We start from the raw sequence: 19,339 nt of genomic DNA on the forward strand, positions 1-19,339 counted from the left end.
ATTTATTTACATTAAATTTAATTTGCACACCTACTAGCTGAGTAATGGGTATGTGATAGTCGGGGAAATTAACTATAGTGATTTATTGAAAAACATGCAAATACTTCTCACATTCCGAACTTTTATTAAACTCTTTTTTCCCCAATTGAGTCCTGCCCAGGATTACAAGTCATAGCAGAGCGATTTATTGGTACAGGGACAACCATCGATGCCGTAACGCCCAATCGGAATGTCCGTCTGGGTCTCCTTGTGCTGCGGTCCTGGCAACTCGTAGAATTTCTTACCAAAGTATCGATCCGGGAGATAGTACGATGGATACTCCGCCCTCAGCCTCTCGTGATCCTCCCGCAGAAATTTTGCCAGTTCGGGAGTAGCCCGTCGAGCTTCCAGGCGATACTGCTTCGGCTTGGCCATTCGGATTGGAACTTCCAGGTGGAGCTTCGAGTGCGGTATGTAGGACAGCAGCTCCTGGTCGAGTTTCACTGCCTGCTCTGCACGAATTTGTGCGCAAGTGGCACACTTGCATTTTCCACCATGGTAGCAGTACCGCTTTCGTCCATCCTCGTCCACCATCAGCAGTGGGGTGCAGATGGGCGACGGAACCGGTTGTGCCTCCGTCTGCGTGGCAACCGACTCCTGGGCGGGATCGGAAAACATTGTGGAAAGAGTGGGGTTCAAATCGGAAAGGTACGAACGATTTGGATTGCAGAATGAAACTAAATATCGGAGAAAAACAGATGTATTATCAGCAAACTCCTTGGCAACTAGATATCAAAAATTACAAATTTTAAATTAAACATTTTATATTGTGCAGCTTGATTAAAGTTTCCAAGTGGCTGGAGACACCTCTGCTGCATCCACAACTAAGTGCAGAGTGAGGATATGCAGCGGAGGAGTTCCACAGCCAGGTGAGATCCCCATGCCGATCACAATCTTTTATCCTCAATCGTTTATCCCCCGTGCAGTAAATGTTTTTGCTGAGATCCTTCTTATCCCGCTTCACAAAACCACAATCCGGACACACATGGGACATCGCTGGATTTCTTTGTGCAGCCTTCATCTGAAGATAGTAATCCTTGAGCTTTCGCTGACGCACTTCCTCGAAGAACTCGCGCATTTGTGGCGAATCCCGAACAGTGGGCTCCTCGATGGGCTTCCTACTCGCTTGCATTGGACAGACGACATCGTCGTGTTGAGCATTCTTCGACATTTTCAACTGATCGTGTCGGCCGCTCGTTATTTTGCCTTTTCGCGAAGAAGAGGACATATATGACATGTTATCCAAATCCGTGATCCTGATCGAAGCACTTGTCCTCTTTGGCACTTTGGATGGCATGCTGATATCTCGACTTTGCTGCGATCCATTCGTGAACTTTCGAACGTAGGTGTTGGCCCTGGTCATTGACCCGGTCGTTTTGAGTAAATACCAGTTGAGGCCCATTGGTAGTTGGTCGATAGTCGAACTGCAACGGTAGGATAGCTTTTTCTAAAACTGGAAATTTTGACTAAAAATATATCGATACCTGTGATTATGGAAAATAGAACTTAATCCAAAGGAATCATTAAACTTTGCACACAATAAACAAAAAAAAAAAACTAATTAAAACTAATAAATAGCGTATCCCCCTATCTTTGCGTCATGATATCTTATCATATCATTTTAACATGCCAAATTGCATCATGCTAATCATTAGGTAGGTACTGCTTCTCTATAAACCATAAAGTGCTTTTAATGATTAGAAAGCTTTTCATTTCCAATTCGCTCTTATCGTGTAATCTCTAACAACGAATGAGCTTTTGGAGAGTAGTACAAAATGAGCTATATGAAATGGTTTATGCTCATTCGCTATCCACAAGCGAAGCGGTTGGGATCGTCAGTACCGACGAAATGGAGAAGATCGAGGCTGAGAGGCAATGGCTGAGATACACGGTTCTTCCGTCAATTCTGAGGAACGGGCGCCTGGTGGACAACTACAGCGAGTCCAAGGTGACCACATTCCATGTGGGGGACATCGACATTGATGTAATTGGCCACTCGGAGGCCTTTATGCTAACTTTTTGCTACCGGACAACCATTAATTTTGAATACGACGGGCAAAAGTTTCAGCGAAAAATGGTGGTTAAGGTAGGTTTATTCCATTCACATAGTATAAATAAATCTTAAACAATCTATCTGGATATCTAAAAACACAACGAAAAGATTTACTATACTCGCGGAATTTAAATTATATTATATAAGTGCCTTAACTGCGTACTACTTACCAGTTTTGTTTTCCAGCAAACTCAGATAGCTTAGTGAGAGTGTGGGTTTTATGGCAAACATTGTGAAATAGAGGGAGGCATCTCAACAAAAGAACAAAGCGAATTGATTTTGAATTCAAAATAAATCACATCTAATGATGAAGTTTACTTTGGCATGCAATGACCCCAGAATACCAATAATTAATTGTTTTTTTTTTTTTTTGTAGAAAACACCTGCTATGCCACCAGAAATGTATGAATCCATACAGTTTGGGCCCCTTTTTACCAACGAGATAAATTTCTATACGGAAATTCTGCCAGAGTTTCAGAAGTTCACCGATGGCAAGTTTGCCGCACCCAAGTACTATTACGGCGAGTTGAACCAGCATTCGGCTGTGGCCATTCTGGAGAATTTCGCGGAGCAGGGATGGCGGGTCACCAAGGATCGTGTGGGTCTGAGTCTGCAGCACGCCATGATTGCCGTGAGTTACCTGGGAAGGTTCCATGGCTTTGCGTACGCCATGAAGCACAAGAACCCGGAAAAGTTTGCCCAGCTGACTGACAATCTGAAGGAATCTCGCTATGCCAACGATAACATTCATCCGGAATGGAAGCTCACCATGAAAACGAGCATCGATCGAGCGGCCAAGGCGGTGGCCACCTATCAGCCACAGATCGACGAGGAGTTTGTTAAGAAGTTCTGTTTCATGATCTCGGACTATTCGCAATACGGTAGGCAACGGGTGGCGCCCAGGGAGCCACTGGCCACCCTGTGCCACGGCGATTATGTGAGGAATAATGTGGCGTACAGGTACGATGACAAGGAGGAGCCGCAGGAGATCATGATGTTCGACTACCAGACATTGCGAGTCTCCTCTCCCATGGTCGATCTCAACGTCTTTCTAGCCGTGTCCATTTTTGCCGAGGTACGCGATCCAAACTTCGAGGCCATCTTCTGTGAATACACCTTGGCGCTTCATAATAGCTATAGGGAGCACGCCAAGGAGGAGGTTCCGGATTTCCTAAGGTGAGTTGTTATTATTATTCATTATTCATAAGCTTTTAAAATTTCAAACAAGCGATATGAATGCAAATCAAAAATCTAAAAATACTCATTAGGTGCTCGATGTGATAAGATAAGATAATCCTGTAAAGCTTTTTACTGCCAAGAAATAATATAATACTAATTACGCTATTTCTTAGTCGCGGTGAGCTTCTGAAGGAGTACGTGCGTTTCCTGCCGTACAGCTTATCCATATCGGCCAGTTTCCTCATGAGTTTGGTGGATCCCTTGGACATCTCGCCCGAGGAGATGTTCGCCTTGCAACTGTCTGACGAGGAAATCATCGAACGGACCATGAATCGAGGTGGAGAAGTTGTGGACAGGGAGGTTGCTCACCAGGTTAAGGAAATGCTGGAGCTGAGCCAGGCGACAGGGGTGTCCATTGATGACGGCATTGATCTTGACAAGTTGCCCAAGGAGTAATCAATTGATAGCCTAATGTAAAAGTATTCAGGCATTTCAGGTATAGCGTAACTGTAGATAATAAAATAGATGTTAAAGTGACATGCATTACCTATTTAGAGTTTAATACACTGTTTAACCGTGACTAGGAATTTTTAACAGTGGTGGGGGAATCGTAAATTGTGGGCTACTTAAGATTTATAATCTTATCATTGCGTTTTTTTCAAATGTTTATTTTTATAACTGTTGCTTTTGTTTTGATCGCACAACGCCGCAGCTGATTGTGTTTTTGCTGAACTGCCAACCTGTTGTAGTTCTGCGTTAACCAGCACTGTCACACATGTGAGAGTGAAATATGAAAATGGTTCAACCTTCGCGGCAGCAAATTTTGCGTTTATACAAGCATTTAATTCGTTACGGCAATCACCTAAAGCTGACCGACAAGAACTACTTTCTGGGAAGAGTTCGCCACGAGTTTCGGGACAACCGTTCCCTTACGAATCCCGTGGAAGTGGAATTCAGCTTTAAGGTAAGTGCCACTTTCGTATTTCATAACTGATTTACAAAATGAACTTATATTTCAGCGCGGAGAGACCCTGCTAAAGAAGGGACGCATTCTGTAGGAATGCTGCGAGGTCTGGTGCGATTCCTGGCGCTGCCTCCGACCGCTGTGCGCTGCAAGTCCAATCTGGACTACTCCCGCTTTCCCGTGCTTCAGGAGTCGGATATCGAGGAGACCTTCATGCGCGGCAGTGGTCCTGGTGGCCAGGCTGTCAACAAGACATCCAACTGCGTGTTCTTGCGCCATCTACCCACCAATATAACGGTCAAGTGTCACACACATCGTCTAGCATCAAAGAATCGAGTGGAGGCTCGTAAACTTCTACTGGAAAAACTGGACGTGCATCTAAACGGAGAGCATTCAATTGCCGCGCAAGTCAAGGCACAAGAGCAGAGAAAGTCCACTGAGCGGCGGCGGCGACAGGAAAAGCTGCAAGAAATGAAGAAAAGCTGGCAGGATAGAGAGCGCACAGATGGGGGAACCAAATCTACCGATAAAGAGTGATAACTTTTACTTCTAAAACGGTCTTTTAAATATTTATTTTTGGAAAACAATGGGTTACCAACTGGAGAAATCTCCAAAACCATTCGCCAGTTTCTTCTTCTTGGCTGCTTGAGCGGATGTAAGTGGCGCCTCTGGCTTTTTGGCCACTGTCTGAAGTTTCAGGTACTTGCCTACGCCCTCTCTGTACACCTTCAGTGGCTCCTTCATGCGCTTTTGCTGCTCCTCCTTCTTGACAATCTCCTCCTTGCCGGCCGCCTCCTCCTCGCGCTCCTTGGCCAACTGTTCGGCTGCCTCGGCAAATGGATTCACAAAGACCTGTGAGGACTCAATGATGATGTCCTCAATTGGTCTGTCCTTGTTATCCACCTCGATATTTTCCATCTTTTGAAGAGTGTCTAATCCTCCGACAAGCTTTCCAAAGATGGTGTGTTTGCCGTCGAGATGTTTGCAAGAGCGATAGGTGATAAAGCTACGAAACAGCGTATACTTGCAAAAGCATTGAAAAAATGTCACTTTGTGGTACTTACAACTGAGAGCCATTGGTGTTGGGTCCCGAATTGGCCATTGATAGCACTCCTCGGCCCGTGTGCGTAAGATTCGGCTTAAACTCGTCCTCAAACTTCTTGCCCCAAATGGACTCGCCACCAGAACCACTTCCAGTGGGATCACCACCTTGCACCTGTGGATAAAACCATAGTAAATTAAAGTTTCTCTCAAAAGAGATCGTACTTACAATAAAATTCCTTATGGACCGGTGAAACATAACATTATTGTAGTAACCATTGGCGCAATGCTTGATGAAGTTATCGCAGGCTCGAGGAGTTTGATCGCAGAAGAGCTCCAGGTTGAGAGGGCCAAGGTTCGTATTTAAACGAACGTAGCCCTTCTTTTTTACCCGCTCGTACTTGACCAAATCATCATCTATGATAGCCGCCTCTATTTGGGAAACGGGCACCATGGCGGTAGACGTAAAACTGGCCGCCACCGCTCCAGTTGAATAGTGAGCTGCGTTGAACTTGTCAGCTGTACGCTTCGAAGTGGAGGCCTCCTCTTCCGCTGGCTGATAGTCCTGCTGCAGCTGTTCCAGCGTCTCCTTGGTCTCCAGATTCATGGTCTTAATGCGGCCGCTGGCTGGATTCTTTCTCTCTTGCTGCTCTTCTTCCGTCAGGACTCGTAGATTCTTCTTAATATGATAGAAGGTCGAGATGTCGTACTTTTCCAGCTTCTGAGGATCTTGTATTGTGATGATATCCTTACGCTGGAATGGCGTGTCATCCACCAGATCCTTCCAGTTCTTTGTCTTAATGTTCAGCTGGTCGATTGCCTCCCAGCAGTATACATTTCCAGTTGTGGCCACCGCCACGATGTGCGAGTTCTTGCTGAAGGGCTTGAACAAGGCGGGGCAGTGGTACTCATCGTTTGCATTCCTGTGGAAGTTCAGCTTCACCAATGACTTGGAGTCCATCTTCTGCCCGGTGATGGGGTTCACCTTAAAGGTCTTGAGAAACTTAAGAATGGCCTCGTACTCGAACACATTGCCCTGTAGATCGCAGTAGGGCATCTCGTAGGGCGCCATCGTAATGCAGCAGTGCTCGAATGGCAGCCGCTTGAACTTGACATGGTCGTTCTCCAAGGATTCCACTTTTTTGCCGCCATACAGCTCACTCCACTCCGTGTACGTGAGGTACCTGTTAAAGCAATGGGTAGTCTTCATTTCCATAACTCGCTGGATGTGCTAAATACTTACATTTTGTCCTTTTGATGCTGCCTTTTACCCATCTTGGCTGTTTGTTTTTTTAAATTAAATTTGCAATAAAGTAAGAGCTACAAATAGTTTGTTTACAAATGCGGGAGAGAACTGCCAACTCTGTGCAGATTTATGTTGATGGATATCTAGGCTGTTCACACTTCGGGTACCATAAACAAAAGTATCGAGTATTTCAAAAAGTTAAAAACGAATATAAAAACAAATAACAAGAAAAATGCAAATTTAATTATTTATAAGTATTAATTTTATAAGATACCTTTGATTCTCCAATGTGTGTTATTTAGAGATGCCCTGGCAGTGTGAACACTGCACATTGGGCGCTGCAAGAGGTTCGCCTTACTTATTCATTACCCAGTATTTTGACGTTGGCCAACACTTCTCTTAGGAGAGTCAGCTGTTTGCTGAGAAGGTTCAGCAGAATCAAACAACAAAGAATTTTCCAACTTATACTATACAGCGATATAAATAGTCAGAACGGTTGACCTTGACGTTGGGCGATGTCTAGCCCACATATCAACTACCGCTCCCTGGCCGAGGAGGCGGCCAGTCCGTTCCTGGAGCACCATCCCTCCACAGGCCAAGGCCCATCCAAAACACAAGACGCAAAAGCGAACGCAGCTGCTGCGCATTTAGACCCCCTCGGTGAACACGGGCTGGAGCAGCCGCTGGATGAGCACGACACCGAGCATGAGGGCGAGGACACGCCTCGAAACAGTGGCGTCATGATCCACATGGTTCCGGAGACGGGGCGTGCGCGGTGGAACCACATCGAGGACCTTGACTCGTTCTTCTCGCGAATGTATCAGTACCAGCAGAAGCACGGATTCACAGTGATTGTAGTGGACGAAATGCTACAGGTTCTGGAGTTTGGTTTCGTCGTCTGGCTACTTGCCTTTGTGATGCACTGCGTCCGATTTGACGTGCTCTTTGGGGACACCCCTCCAGGGGGACTTAACCCCAACAAGACAACTTTATCCGATGTGATGTACCCCACAGGCGAGTGCTTAGCCAACTTCACTTGGGTCACGTACCTGGTTGTGTTCATAGCCGCTATCTATTTGGGCATAAGGCTTCTGAAAATGGTGTACCATATTACCCAGTACGCCGATATAAAGAGATTCTACAACTCTGCGCTTCATATCGAGGATTCGGATCTGGACAACTTTACGTGGCACGAGGTGCAACAGCGGATTCGTCGCGTCCAGGCCGAACAGCATATGTGCATCGACAAGGAGTCGCTTACGGAATTGGACATCTATCACCGAGTTCTGCGCTTCAAGAACTACCTAGTGGCACTGATGAACAAGCAACTGCTGCCTGTAAGGTTCCACATACCGCTGTATGGCGAAGTGGTCTCGCTGAGTAGAGGTATGTTGTTCAACATTGACTTCATCTTGTTTCGCGGCCCTGGATCTCCCTTCCAGAACAATTGGCAGCTGCGTGATGAGTTTGCGGTAAGAAGCAATCAAACGGAGCTGGCGCAGCGACTCTCCAAACTGATATTGGGGGTGGCGTTGTTAAATTTGGTCCTAGCGCCTGTGATCTTCGTATGGCAACTTATCTACTTCAGTTTCTCCTATGCGAACATTCTTCGTAAGGAGCCTGGTGCCCTTGGCCTGCGTACATGGTCCAATTACGGCCGCCTCTACCTGCGCCACTTTAATGAACTGGACCACGAACTAGATGCCAGGCTGAATCGGGCATATGACTACGCGGACCGCTATCTCAACTCCTTTTCCTCGCCACTGGCCGCTGTGATAGCCAAAAACCTACTCTTTATCAGTGGAGGACTACTACTTCTAATCCTTGCATTGGGCATTTACGAGGAACACGTCTTCCAGGTGGAGCATTTGCTTGCCATCCTTGCAGGGCTCGGCGCCATAGGTGTGGTCTGCAGAACTCTAATACCGGATGAGAATCTCGTTTGGTGCCCAGAGCAGCTAATGACCGCCATTCTGGCGCACGTTCACTACCTGCCCTCCGAGTGGCGGCAGCAGGCGCACACGACAAAGGTTCGCCAGGAGTTTAGCAACTTCTTTCAGTTTAAGGCTGGCTACCTACTCAGCGAAATCTTCAGTCCCTTCGTCACACCCTTCGTGCTGATCTTTGTGTTCAGGCCAAAGGCCATAGAGCTGGTGCGTTTCTTCAGGACGTTCACCGTATCCGTGCGAGGAGTGGGCAACGTATGCTCCTTTGCCCAGATGGATGTTCGCAAGCATGGCAATCCCGACTGGCAGTTAACCAGCGAACTGGAGGAGATGACCCGGGCTACAGCTCAACAGCCGCAGCAGGAGCCACAGCAGCAAAGTTTGGCCGGCGGCAAAACGGAGATGTCGCTTCTTCGCTTCACCCTGAACAATCCCGAGTGGCAGATGCCCAAGGAGGCCAAGCAGTTCCTGCGCGGCGTTAGAGAGCACGCCGTTGGTGAACTAGTCCAGGCCAAGACGTCGATGGTGCAGGAGAACCCGCTGACCAACAGCCTCATCTCATTTGGCACCATGGGAGCGGATTATTGTTCCATTGCGAACTCTGTGCTGACCGCACAGGTGACGCCCCAGCAACTGGAGATTTCGCAGTCGTTGCGTCCGGGTCTAGGACCGGTATCTGGAGGATTCCCCGTCGCAGCCAGCGACTTCCGCCAGATGTTGCAGCAGAATCTGTCCGCCAGTGTCGGCCCGCTGGACAGCATGCGCCGATTGCGCCTCAGCCGGGCTGAAGGCCGCTTGGAGGGTCCGACGGATACACTGCTCTACGGACTCTGTGGTGTGGACCCGCGCGTGGGCAGCACTCCCTTGAATGTGGGCGTGGCCGACATGTGCCTCAGTGCCCTCTATTTGCACGAGCTGAACCAGCAGAAGCGCCAAGCGCGCCAGTCTCGCATCGACGAGGCCGAGGACGAGCGTCCTGGTACGAGCCATTGGCCACCGCGACCACCAGCTGCTCCGTCGGCTGATACTGGCTTCGGCTCCCGCCATACCGTGATTACCTCAAAGGCTGCCGAGAGCACGCCGCTTTTGGGTAGCATCCGCTCATAGCAGCGGCCAGAGTGGATCTAACCACCTGTAGAGCTAAGGACCACCCATTCTGCTATTAGTGATTAACCTAAATTTTAAAGTGTAAACGAACGAACGACGTCGTCTAGTGCGTAGCTAAACTAATCTGAAACTAAGCTAAACTAAACGAGAAGCAATAAACATAAATGCATTATCAAATTGATCAGCTTTATTATTTCAAAGGAAATTTCGCTAGATAATAACTAAATCTATTAGTGTGTAGTAGTTGTGATTACCCATTACCCATATTTACATATATATATATGTATAAACTATTTACCTGGTTTGATTATAATGGCTTGTAAATCCTAAGCATTATCCGTTGTGTATCCTGTGTACAACAACTGAAAGGAGACACCATAAAAAAAATCCATTTTCATTGTGAAGATTATATTTAATGTCTTTACGGCTTATCCCGATCTTAGCTCTCCGGGATGTGGGAATGCCAGCTCCATCAGCACTGATGGATGGTCCCCATTTGTAGGCATTGTTGGCACACCACATCCACCTGGTCCAGAGATCCAGATGCGAGTGGCTGAGGAGAACGCATCCAGCTGTGCTGCAGCGCCTCGTGTGTCACTTGCCACACACGAACGCCATTTGGCGATTGGTGTTGATGGCCAATGCGGCGAGCAGAGACCAAAGACTGGAGGAGATCGGGGCGCACAGAGTGGACCGACCAAGTGCGTGCCTATGAATCTCCCAAGCCGGCAGACACCGATACAGATGCAGATACCGCCGATCCCCGCCAGCTGTGGCAACATTTATGAATTATGTGCGTGCTGCATGGAGCTGGAGCTGTAGCTGTAGCTCTAGCTGGAATCTGCGGCTAGATCGCTGGAGAGCCTTTGGATCACGTTGTCTCATTTTTCCGCTGCACGCCAATTTTGGGGGGGAGCATTGGCCAACATTACACGAATGTACGAGCTGCTAGACGGCCACTTGCCCGTTTTGGATGCATCCTCCGACTCTCGCAGTGCGATGGACGTTGGAGATGCAGTTGCAGTTGCATGTAGTACTAATTGTAGAGCCCGCGATATCCGATCCGGCAGAGAGAAAAAATGTATTATCATTTTAAAAGAATATTGAAATAGTTTAACCATAAGTTCGACAATTGATAAGATAATAGATTCGTTAATATATATAGATAGATAGATAGAGAGATAGATAGATAGATAGATAGATAGATAGATAGATAGATAGATAGATAGATAGAGAGATAGATAGATATATAGATAGATAGATAGATAGATAGATAGATAGATAGATAGATAGATATATAGATAGATAGATAGATAGATAGATAGATAGATAGATAGATAGATAGATAGATAGATAGATAGATAGATAGATAGATAGATAGATAGATAGATAGATATATAGATAGATATATAGATAGATAGATAGAGAGAGAGAAAGATAGATAGATAGATAGATAGATGGATAAATAGATAGATAGATAGATTCCTATGTATGATGGTGGTAAACTTATACTTACACCCATATCATACACTATATGATGTTTTTATCAATCAATTGTCATCCTTATAACGTTATATGCCTTTGTTATTTGGCTACATTACACAAATGTTCAATAAATTTAATTATACTATGCAATTTTCAACTAATGCTAATAGATTTTCCTCGGTGTAGATAAACGCATTGGAGTGGGGCGACGCTTATGGCTCAAATGGAAACATTTCGCGAGCCTTGTCAAACAATCGAATTTAATTTATGATTTCCTGCGCCAATCGAGTAATGACACTGCATGTGGTAGACCCCGGCGGACCCCGAATCTCTGAATATCTGTTGATCACTCGATACGCAATTTGGTCACAGCAGGGCCAGAAAAATTGGTAACGAAATATCAGAATTGGAATGGCCAAGAGGGAATGGTAATGCGAATGGATATGGATATGGATTGGATATGATCGTGCGGCGACGGGAGCCACTTGCATATGCGGCTGGCTGTCTGGGATTCTGATGGCCGTGGACCACCGCGTAGCGTTCGGCCAGCAGAACCAGTTCAAGATCAGGCGTCACTTTGCGCCGCTGACTGCCACTGACAGTTGGATAAGGTTTCGACTGCGATGTGGAGCTGGAGTTGGAACAGCGCGCTCTGTGAGCTCCGAACTCCAGACTTTAGACTCCAGATCGCAGCTGCCATTCCGCAATTAGAGCTTTTCCTGCAACTGTTGCTGCTGCACGTCGGCTGCTATCAAACGTGTCTCAATGTCTCCGGCAGCGACTAATGATGATGGTTTCATGTCCTCCGTCCTCCAACCCTACCCGCCGATCTCCTACAGATTCGAGTGTGAAGCATCAGCGTCCCCTTTGATTGACAACTGATCAGCGTTTTGGAGCAACGTTTCCCACTTTTGGTGCACGCACGTTCTACCCATGATAACTTATCGGTTTTTTTTTTTTCATAATTAAAAAACCGGCTTGCGATGGCTCCTTACAAATAGCCATCGCGACTGGAGGATCTCATTGGCTTGGGATCGGTTCAAATGGTTTAGTTGCAGCATCGGCATCAGCACTGGATTTGCATTGCAAATTAGAGTCGCCTCCATTGCTGCTTTCTCCCCCTGATCTTGTAATCGAGCCCCGATTCAATAAAACATTTAAACATTAAACTGCTTTTATGCAAATTGCCGGCATGCGCTTAATTTTGCGATCAGCCAGGGAGTCGGGTTTTTGGACTATGTAGCATCCGCTTGAATTATCTCCACATCGCATGCCTGCAACACCTTACGATCCAGCGATATCGATCCCGCCTCCTCTCGTCCAGGTGTAGATAGTATCTACAGCGGCCACAGATTTTGTGCTGCCTCCGCGGGCAGAGCTCCTCCTCCTAATGGCGGTGGCTAAAATGCTAATCAATAGCCTTATCGCTATTAATCTCGGCTTCGATTTACCTTTTGCCCGACTCTCTGTCGGCTACTTGTTTTTCTAGATGCGATTTGGGGATCCGTCGGTGGATTTGGTGCTGGGGGACAAGGGTATTGATCGCAGCTCGCTATCCATTAAACATCCAATTGCTGTTGCCTGTTTGTAAATGTTTGTTGGCTTAAATTGTGCTGCGTTTGTTTCCCCCAGCCGTCATTACGTTAATTAACGTTGAGCATACGCCGTGTGGGTCAGCAGGAAGAGGGCAAGTCGACCAAGTGGTCATCATCTGGATCCTCGAGTTATGCAAATTAGAGCACATTAATTTGAGTGTTTGTTTTTAATGGTTTATTTTGTGCAAAGCGAATAAAGTCTCGTTAAAATAGCGCTAATATTTCCAATCAACTGCTATAAAACAGTGAAGATGCATCTTAAATCTAATAGATCGAGATATAAAAAGTTATGTTATAGATAGGTAATCTCAAACGGTTCTCGTTTTTATGTTTATATGTTATATGTTATGGATTTCATTGATGAGTTTCTTTAAGGCAGTCTGGTCTTTACTTAAATAGCGTTCTTATGGTAAGGATACTTATTTGTAAGTAAGACTATAAGTTACATTTATAGGTTTGCCCAATTTACTACCGCAATCTGTGCCACTCCTTCACTGAATCACAGCACGATGATCTGGCGGAGATTGCATTCTTTGGACTCATTAATTTGGCATAAGCCCTCCAGCTGCAGGTCACTTGGTGAAGATCGGAGGGGGGATCAGCGGATGGGGGCCAAGTCATTGGCATATTTATGAGCCAGCCGCTCCCCACAGACGGAGCGTCGAACATGAGCCTGCCGGGCGGCAACAGTCTCCAATCTCGCATCTTCCATCTTGCATCTCCACCTCCCAAATCCATCCCAAGTTCCAACACCCAACTCCCGATCTCTGGCTACGCCGGCCTATATATTGGCTCCATTGGCGCGTGGGCTGGATTGCCGAGATGCTGGGATGCTGTCGCCCGAAGTGGATTTTCTGTTCAACAAGTAGTTTATGATGTTTTTGTCAATTCATGGCAAAATTAATGACGCTGCAGAAAAGCACACGCACACGGAATCCGCTGCACTGGGAGAAACTAATTGATCTGATATTAATAAATATGTGAATTTAAGTATGTTTAATGAGTTTTAAAGGATAAAGAAGTGGAATATTTTGATTGGTCACCTAAGAACATATCCATAAATATCTGCATTTTCTACAACTTTGCAAATTCCATAGTTTTGTGGCAGTGTAGCCTTGGTCACGCTGGCAAGGCGTTAAAAATTGTTGCCTATAAACTTAAAGAACTGCAAAGGAGTTGGCTGCACCGCCCCCCTTGGGGACCATCGAATATCCCCCGGCTGAATCTGCATTCAGAAATGCCATTAGTCACATTTGTGGGCCACAGTCGCAGGCGCTTGTAGCCATGACTTGTAATTTTCTCCTCCTTCCTCCGTGGAACTCGTTTGGATATTATTAAGCGGGGTGGTTGGGGGGCTGGGCGTCTTCGAGTGGCCTGCACAAATATTTCTATTGCCGTTAATGGCGTTAATAATTTTGCTGGCCAAACGCTGGCGCGGATATGGCCGTGGATGCGGGATTAGACCGCGTCTGTCATGTTCCCGGATGACGTTACATGGCTCCGACTGACAGCCGGCAGCAGTGGAATATGAATATTTGCGTGGAACCCATCTTTGGGCGGTGGCTAATGCGAAGTTAATTGGAAAATGCCAGCCCAGAGTGGGCAGTGCATCCCGAATCGCGTCGGGATTAGTCGGAGCAGCAAATGGCGTATCGAATTTCCAGCTGCCCGCTGGTAGCCACCGCCTGTCACTCGCCAGTGGAACTGAAGCCACCGAAGCCACCGAAAGCACAGCTCAGAGATAACTCCAATGCACTCCACTTCACTTCACACCGAATCCCAAGCACTTGTTCAACACGCTGAAAACGGAGCAGGAGCAGCAGTAACTGGAGATGCTTAAGATGCTTCCATCTGCTGGCGACATGCCATGCATCCGATTTCTGGGGAAGATCTCTGAAATACATCCACATTGTGCAGGTGCGAATTCCATAAAAGTATCTCGTAGCTGAGTTTGAATTTCACAAATAACTGTGGTGCTCTCATGAAACCGACTCAGATTCTAGATTTCAGCTAGATACTTAGCAAACAAAATGCAAATGCAAATGCAAATGCAAAATTTTAATATTGAAACTTTAAATAGTATATCTTCCAGAACAGCGAAGAGAATGGCTAAGAATTGGATGTATTTTATGTGCTAACCAATCTACATTTAAATAAAAAAAAGTTCAAACTAACTAGTCTCTTGCGTTGAATTTCGGTTGTATATCACGAAATTGAAGATCTTCAAAGGCAGTTCTATATACTTTTTACATACTCTTGCTAATCTTTATCTTGATAACTTTTATAGTAGATTTAGGCTAGATCAAAATCATTTTTTTTTTACCTATTTAAGGTTATCATTCAATAAGGTTCAAATGGAATGCGGATCCGATTGGGCTCCTGGGAACTTGTGGTGATCTCATCGAATGAATCTGGGCGATCGCCACCTGCGCCCCGTGCGATTTGTGTCACTTGCGAGATTGGCTCTTGGTTGCTCAATTTATAAGTTGGCTGTGAGGCACGATGGCGATATGGTCGCCATTTTGGAGTGTGTGCGTTTTTAAGGCCGTCTAATGAACACGCCTACCTGCGTGCACCTGTGCCGGTGTATGTGTGTGTGTGTGCGTGTGTGTCTGAGTGTGTTCAAATGCACGCGAGTGTGTGCGACGCATTGGTGTTAGTGGCTCGCAATTATAAATCACGCATACGCCGCATAGGCCAAAGTCGAGCAGCCATTGCAGGTGTTTGCGCTGTGATTTAATAATATTGGTGCGTGGTGAATGGCCCGCAGCACTTGACTTGGGGCCTATTCAGATTGAGAGAGCGAGAAACGCTGACAAATTCGGCAAATGGCAATTGGCAAAGGCAAAAAGCAGCAAATAGAAAAATCAAATCAAATCAAATCGAATCGAATCCCCAAAAAGCGGGCGCTGCAAAAACACAATTTATTTGCGAATAAAATATGCAGCGTGTAAACTCCAATTAGACGCTAATTTCAGCCACAAAATGCAAATGTGCGTGCAGGAGTTTGGCTGTATTTTTGTTTCTCCTCTATGTTTGTTTTTTCTTTTTTTCGGTCCCATTCACTTGGAGGCCTAAGGCTAAATCGGCGCAACTGGAGGCAAAGTGAATGGTTTTTGCAATTAATAAATGGCCGCTAACCGCACCTGACCATGCCCACAGCCACAATAAACAATGAGCCGAAATGAAGTGCATTAGTGCATAAATCCTGACAGATACAAAGACAACCCGCAGGGATTGCGTGCCACCTATATCGAGGAAAAAGCAGCAAAAGATAAACCCACACACAAAAAAAATAGCTATTGAAATGGGGGATATCGCCCACGTTTCGATCTGCCACGATAATTGCCAATTATGCGACGAATCAAGGCGGCCAAATTTGGCAGGGAAAAAGTCAAAATAAAGCCGCGTTTTTTATTGCAATTTTCCAGCCAGCGTTACGTTGCGACTCCTGTTGCTTATTTTTTGTATGTAATGAAGTCATTATAACATATTGCGTTCCCTGCACGCAGCCAGAGCTCTAAATCTGGCCAAGATCCAGCTCGGCTGGCATTGGCCATAAATTCTCATTCGTGCCCGTTTCCCAAACTCCAAGCTCCAAGCTCCCAGCTCTTAGCTCCAAACTCAGCGCTCAACCTGTCACGACAGCTGCGCCGTCTAATCTAATCCAATTGACTTTTTTCTTTTTCTATTTTACCCATATATTTTTTTACTGTATTTTTCCAATGCTCAATGTCTCTTTGGGCCGGCATTATGGATGCAGGCTGCTCATTAGGCTGACGTTGGGCAGGCCATAAATCCAAAAGCGAAAACCGCCCACAACCGAATCCAAAACCACATCCATATCCATATCCAAATCCAAATCCCAATCCAATTCCCGTTCGCCGGTGACTGATCGCCAGTAGCTGACATCGCCACCGTCGATCTGTGGGATCGTGGAGCTTTATGGCTCCACTTGACTGCAACTGACACACACTTTGTTCGCCTGTCGACCGGGCGGTCTTGGCTTTTCAGCTCCAACCTCCAAGCTTGTGGTCCAACTCCAAATCCCATGTCCCCGGACATGAGTTGGCATTTCAATTGGGCGGCTGGGGCCACTCCCAAGGGCTTAATTTGGTTGACTGAAGGCGGACATGCACCCAATTTTAATCAGCCAAACGCAGTGCATTAAATTGATTAATGATTACGACCGCAAGATTGACAGTTCATTTGACTGGAGCAGGGTTATAAATCCTTCAGGGCGTAGAAAAGGTTACAACAATTTTATACAAATTTATATACCTTTTCAATTATAAACATGGTATTATTTAAAGTAGAAGTAACTTTATGTCACATATTCTTGTACTTTTTTTCTGTTTAGCAACTGTGGAAAGTTTAATCAATGACTCAACTACATTCCCATTAATGTGAGCAACAAACAAAGAAATTTCCATTGGGATCCATCATTATCGCAGATATTGATAAAAGTCGTGGGTGGTGTGATTCTCATGACAACCAATGTTTACTCCACCCACTGCATTACATTGCATAGTTGTTGCACGGATTTTCACCTAATTTGGCAATCTGCTAACAAAATCACGAGTAAATGAAGTTCTCCCCTTAACAGCTCCATTTAAAGTTGAGTCGATGATAAAATGTCAAGGCAATCTATCAACGTGCTCATTATCATATTATCATTGAATTCCGCTGAGATGTTTGTGGGCACACGGTGCGTATACGTAACGTGACTTAAGCAACTTTGTAGATACCACACTTTATGAGTCATATTTGGGATGCCAATTGGCCAGGCTAAGTGAAAAGTGCACTCAGGCTGGCCCATTATCCATTACCCATTACCCATTACCACCAACAGATCAAAGTCAATCTTCTGCTCTCGGCTAGCTGATCAGTAAAAAACTCACGTAGCTCATGAGCAACTTTTTTGTAGATCGTCTGGAACGCGAAGTTGGGGGGCTTTTGAGGGGGAGTCACTGCAGCAGTAGCTGGTTTGCTGGCCTATGGGCGGTACTTAAGCTCACGCACACGAATGCAGTGTATAATATATATATATATATATGAGAATATATATAGTAGTCACTTTTTGCGCGCCTCAAAAATTGTTATTGCACATTTAAAGGCGTCATTATTAGCGGCTACACGGAGGCACTAACAATTGTCCATGAATTTCGAATGAAACTGGAGTCTACGCACTAATTGGACGCTGTAGGAGGATCGGAAGGAGCAGGACATGGTCAGGGAGAGTGGACCGATCTGGACCATTGGTATTGCAACTTTTTTTTTTGTCTTACTCCACTGCTCTTAGTGGGTTATCACATAAATTGTGCGCACAAATCTTGATCTGCAAATCATTTTCGACAACTTTACGGCCCCAAAGGCGAGGATATGGAGAAGGTGGTGGGGTTCTTTGGGGCATCGAGGCCCCACTCTATATGCATATGTATGATCGTAACTTTGCTCCGCTATCTGTCGCTGCGATCTCGATCAGAGTGCGCATGCCACGATCCACGATCGCAGGCAACAATATTTTGTGGAACTCTGCGTTTAGTTACTTTTATTTGTGGTCGCCATTTCCTGTGGCACCATTAACCCATTTTCTGAGGGAACTAAAGAGATTTGGTTTCAGTAAAATCGCAATGAAGTTGGAAAATCCTTGAAGCCTATTTAAACAATATTTCTCTTACGATTCTGCCTTTACAATTGGTTAATAATAATATTATGTTATTATTATGTTCATCATTTCTTTCGAAAAAAATCAAAAAGATTATTAAGAATACTTTTATTAATATTTTACTATGAATTTACTATTTCCAATGGAAGAAACAGAAAATTGTGCTTTTGATGTACAAATTTTGGAAATTTGTTATTTTTTTATCAGAATATCATCACAGGATATTATCACAGGATATGGAGAAAAACTAAGCTTCCCCTTAAACCAACCTGATTCTAACTGATCTTTTACTGATATGAATAGTGTCATTTTAAATATTAAATAAAAGTATCAATACATTAAATACATAAGTATGCCCAGGAATATGGCCAACAATGGGTTAACGGTCTCAATCAGAGCTTGGAATAACTCAGTTGACCCGTCCACTTAATTTAGGGACTCAACACTAGCTGGCACCGTCCTGTCAGCGACTAATGAAATTTATGCATTTATGCTGGAATCCTTGCCAGCGCCAGCGAGTGGAGGAGCACGAATGGGACAACGGACGATGATCCATGTTAATGTCCATCAAATGTGCCAGGGGTAAAGCAGCTGTCAATTCGATTGTTGGACATGTCCACATGTCCATGTTGCAATTTGCAATTAGCCGCACTAGCAACGGATATCGCAGAGGATGGGGAAGTAGAATGGCATTGGGATGGCGAATGGGGTATGGGGATATATAGAGTGGACATAGGATGCCCTGCAAGTGTCGCGATGCGCGTTTCCCGTGAGAAATTTCAATTATTTTAATTAGCGTGGCGATCGCGGTCGCTTTATTAGGCGAAACCGATCGATGTAAGCGCGTCTGCGGCTCTGCGGAGTCTGAAACCGAGTTGAAGTGTATCTGTATCTGGCCAATTTCCGCTGCACGCAACGCTCTGCTGCGCTGCTGCTCCGCCGCTGGCGTCGCTGCCACGAAGCTGGGAGCTGGAATTCCAAGTTGATAGCGAAGACAGTCGCCGGCAGAACAGGAT

At 45.6% G+C, this 19,339-nt stretch overlaps 7 protein-coding genes, 1 long non-coding RNA gene and 1 other non-coding gene across 13 annotated transcripts, besides 1 other annotated feature; 4 read left to right on the plus strand and 5 right to left on the minus strand.

Annotated features, from left to right (window-relative positions):
- The first annotated feature begins 13 nt into the window (after positions 1–13).
- Positions 14–78: a mobile genetic element.
- Positions 79–102: 24 nt separating this feature from the next.
- On the minus strand, positions 103–750 carry CG30324 (uncharacterized protein). Its single transcript, NM_166160.2, has one exon. The coding sequence runs from the start codon at positions 655–657 to the stop codon at positions 163–165; it is 495 nt and encodes a 164-aa protein (NP_725558.1). The 5' UTR covers positions 658–750; the 3' UTR covers positions 103–162.
- On the minus strand, positions 725–1,486 carry CG30099 (uncharacterized protein). Its single transcript, NM_137268.2, has one exon. It carries the CDS (start codon positions 1,439–1,441, stop codon positions 788–790), a length of 654 nt encoding a protein of 217 aa, NP_611112.1. The 5' UTR covers positions 1,442–1,486; the 3' UTR covers positions 725–787.
- Positions 1,444–3,991, minus strand: asRNA:CR43730 (antisense RNA:CR43730). Its single transcript, NR_124571.1, has 5 exons — positions 3,819–3,991; positions 3,641–3,739; positions 3,433–3,572; positions 2,263–3,263; positions 1,444–1,463 (listed from the first exon to the last, which is right to left on the minus strand).
- Positions 1,837–3,850, plus strand: JhI-26 (Juvenile hormone-inducible protein 26). The gene is made up of 3 exons (NM_079037.4): positions 1,837–2,125; positions 2,469–3,268; positions 3,445–3,850. Exons 1-3 carry the CDS (start codon positions 1,889–1,891, stop codon positions 3,725–3,727), a joined length of 1,320 nt encoding a protein of 439 aa, NP_523761.2. The 5' UTR covers positions 1,837–1,888; the 3' UTR covers positions 3,728–3,850.
- CG30100 (uncharacterized protein) lies at positions 3,970–4,786 on the plus strand. 2 transcript variants are annotated; one of them, NM_166161.2, is made up of 2 exons: positions 3,970–4,235; positions 4,291–4,786. In NM_166161.2, the coding sequence occupies exon 2, from the start codon at positions 4,332–4,334 to the stop codon at positions 4,770–4,772; it is 441 nt and encodes a 146-aa protein (NP_725560.1). In that variant the 5' UTR covers positions 3,970–4,235; positions 4,291–4,331; the 3' UTR covers positions 4,773–4,786. The 2 variants fall into 2 exon arrangements, with proteins under 2 accessions (NP_725560.1, NP_001286484.1); NM_001299555.1 differs by having other exon boundaries at positions 4,035–4,235.
- CG42372 (uncharacterized protein) lies at positions 3,970–4,786 on the plus strand. Of its 2 annotated transcripts, none has more exons than NM_001144205.2 (2): positions 3,970–4,235; positions 4,291–4,786. In NM_001144205.2, exons 1-2 carry the CDS (start codon positions 4,068–4,070, stop codon positions 4,327–4,329), a joined length of 207 nt encoding a protein of 68 aa, NP_001137677.1. In that variant the 5' UTR covers positions 3,970–4,067; the 3' UTR covers positions 4,330–4,786. The 2 variants fall into 2 exon arrangements, with proteins under 2 accessions (NP_001137677.1, NP_001137678.2); NM_001144206.2 differs by having other exon boundaries at positions 4,035–4,235.
- Positions 4,781–6,647, minus strand: CG7747 (uncharacterized protein). The gene is made up of 4 exons (NM_137269.4): positions 6,520–6,647; positions 5,506–6,460; positions 5,300–5,451; positions 4,781–5,241 (listed from the first exon to the last, which is right to left on the minus strand). The coding sequence occupies exons 1-4, from the start codon at positions 6,549–6,551 to the stop codon at positions 4,827–4,829; spliced, it is 1,554 nt and encodes a 517-aa protein (NP_611113.1). The 5' UTR covers positions 6,552–6,647; the 3' UTR covers positions 4,781–4,826.
- Positions 6,648–6,916: 269 nt separating this feature from the next.
- Positions 6,917–9,749, plus strand: Atg9 (Autophagy-related 9). Of its 2 annotated transcripts, none has more exons than NM_137270.4 (1): positions 6,917–9,749. In NM_137270.4, exon 1 carries the CDS (start codon positions 7,038–7,040, stop codon positions 9,573–9,575), a length of 2,538 nt encoding a protein of 845 aa, NP_611114.1. In that variant the 5' UTR covers positions 6,917–7,037; the 3' UTR covers positions 9,576–9,749. Both variants share the same exon structure in this region, with proteins under 2 accessions (NP_611114.1, NP_001261023.1).
- Positions 9,750–9,965: 216 nt separating this feature from the next.
- Positions 9,966–19,212, minus strand: lncRNA:CR45232 (long non-coding RNA:CR45232). 2 transcript variants are annotated; one of them, NR_133126.1, is made up of 1 exon: positions 9,966–19,212. It is a non-coding gene; the product is annotated as a long non-coding RNA:CR45232 (long non-coding RNA). The 2 variants fall into 2 exon arrangements; NR_124572.1 differs by having other exon boundaries at positions 12,763–19,212.
- Between the last annotated feature and the right edge of the window lie 127 nt (positions 19,213–19,339).

Source organism: Drosophila melanogaster, chromosome 2R (assembly GCF_000001215.4).
Source record: "Drosophila melanogaster chromosome 2R".
Lineage (NCBI taxonomy): Eukaryota > Metazoa > Arthropoda > Insecta > Diptera > Drosophilidae > Drosophila > Drosophila melanogaster.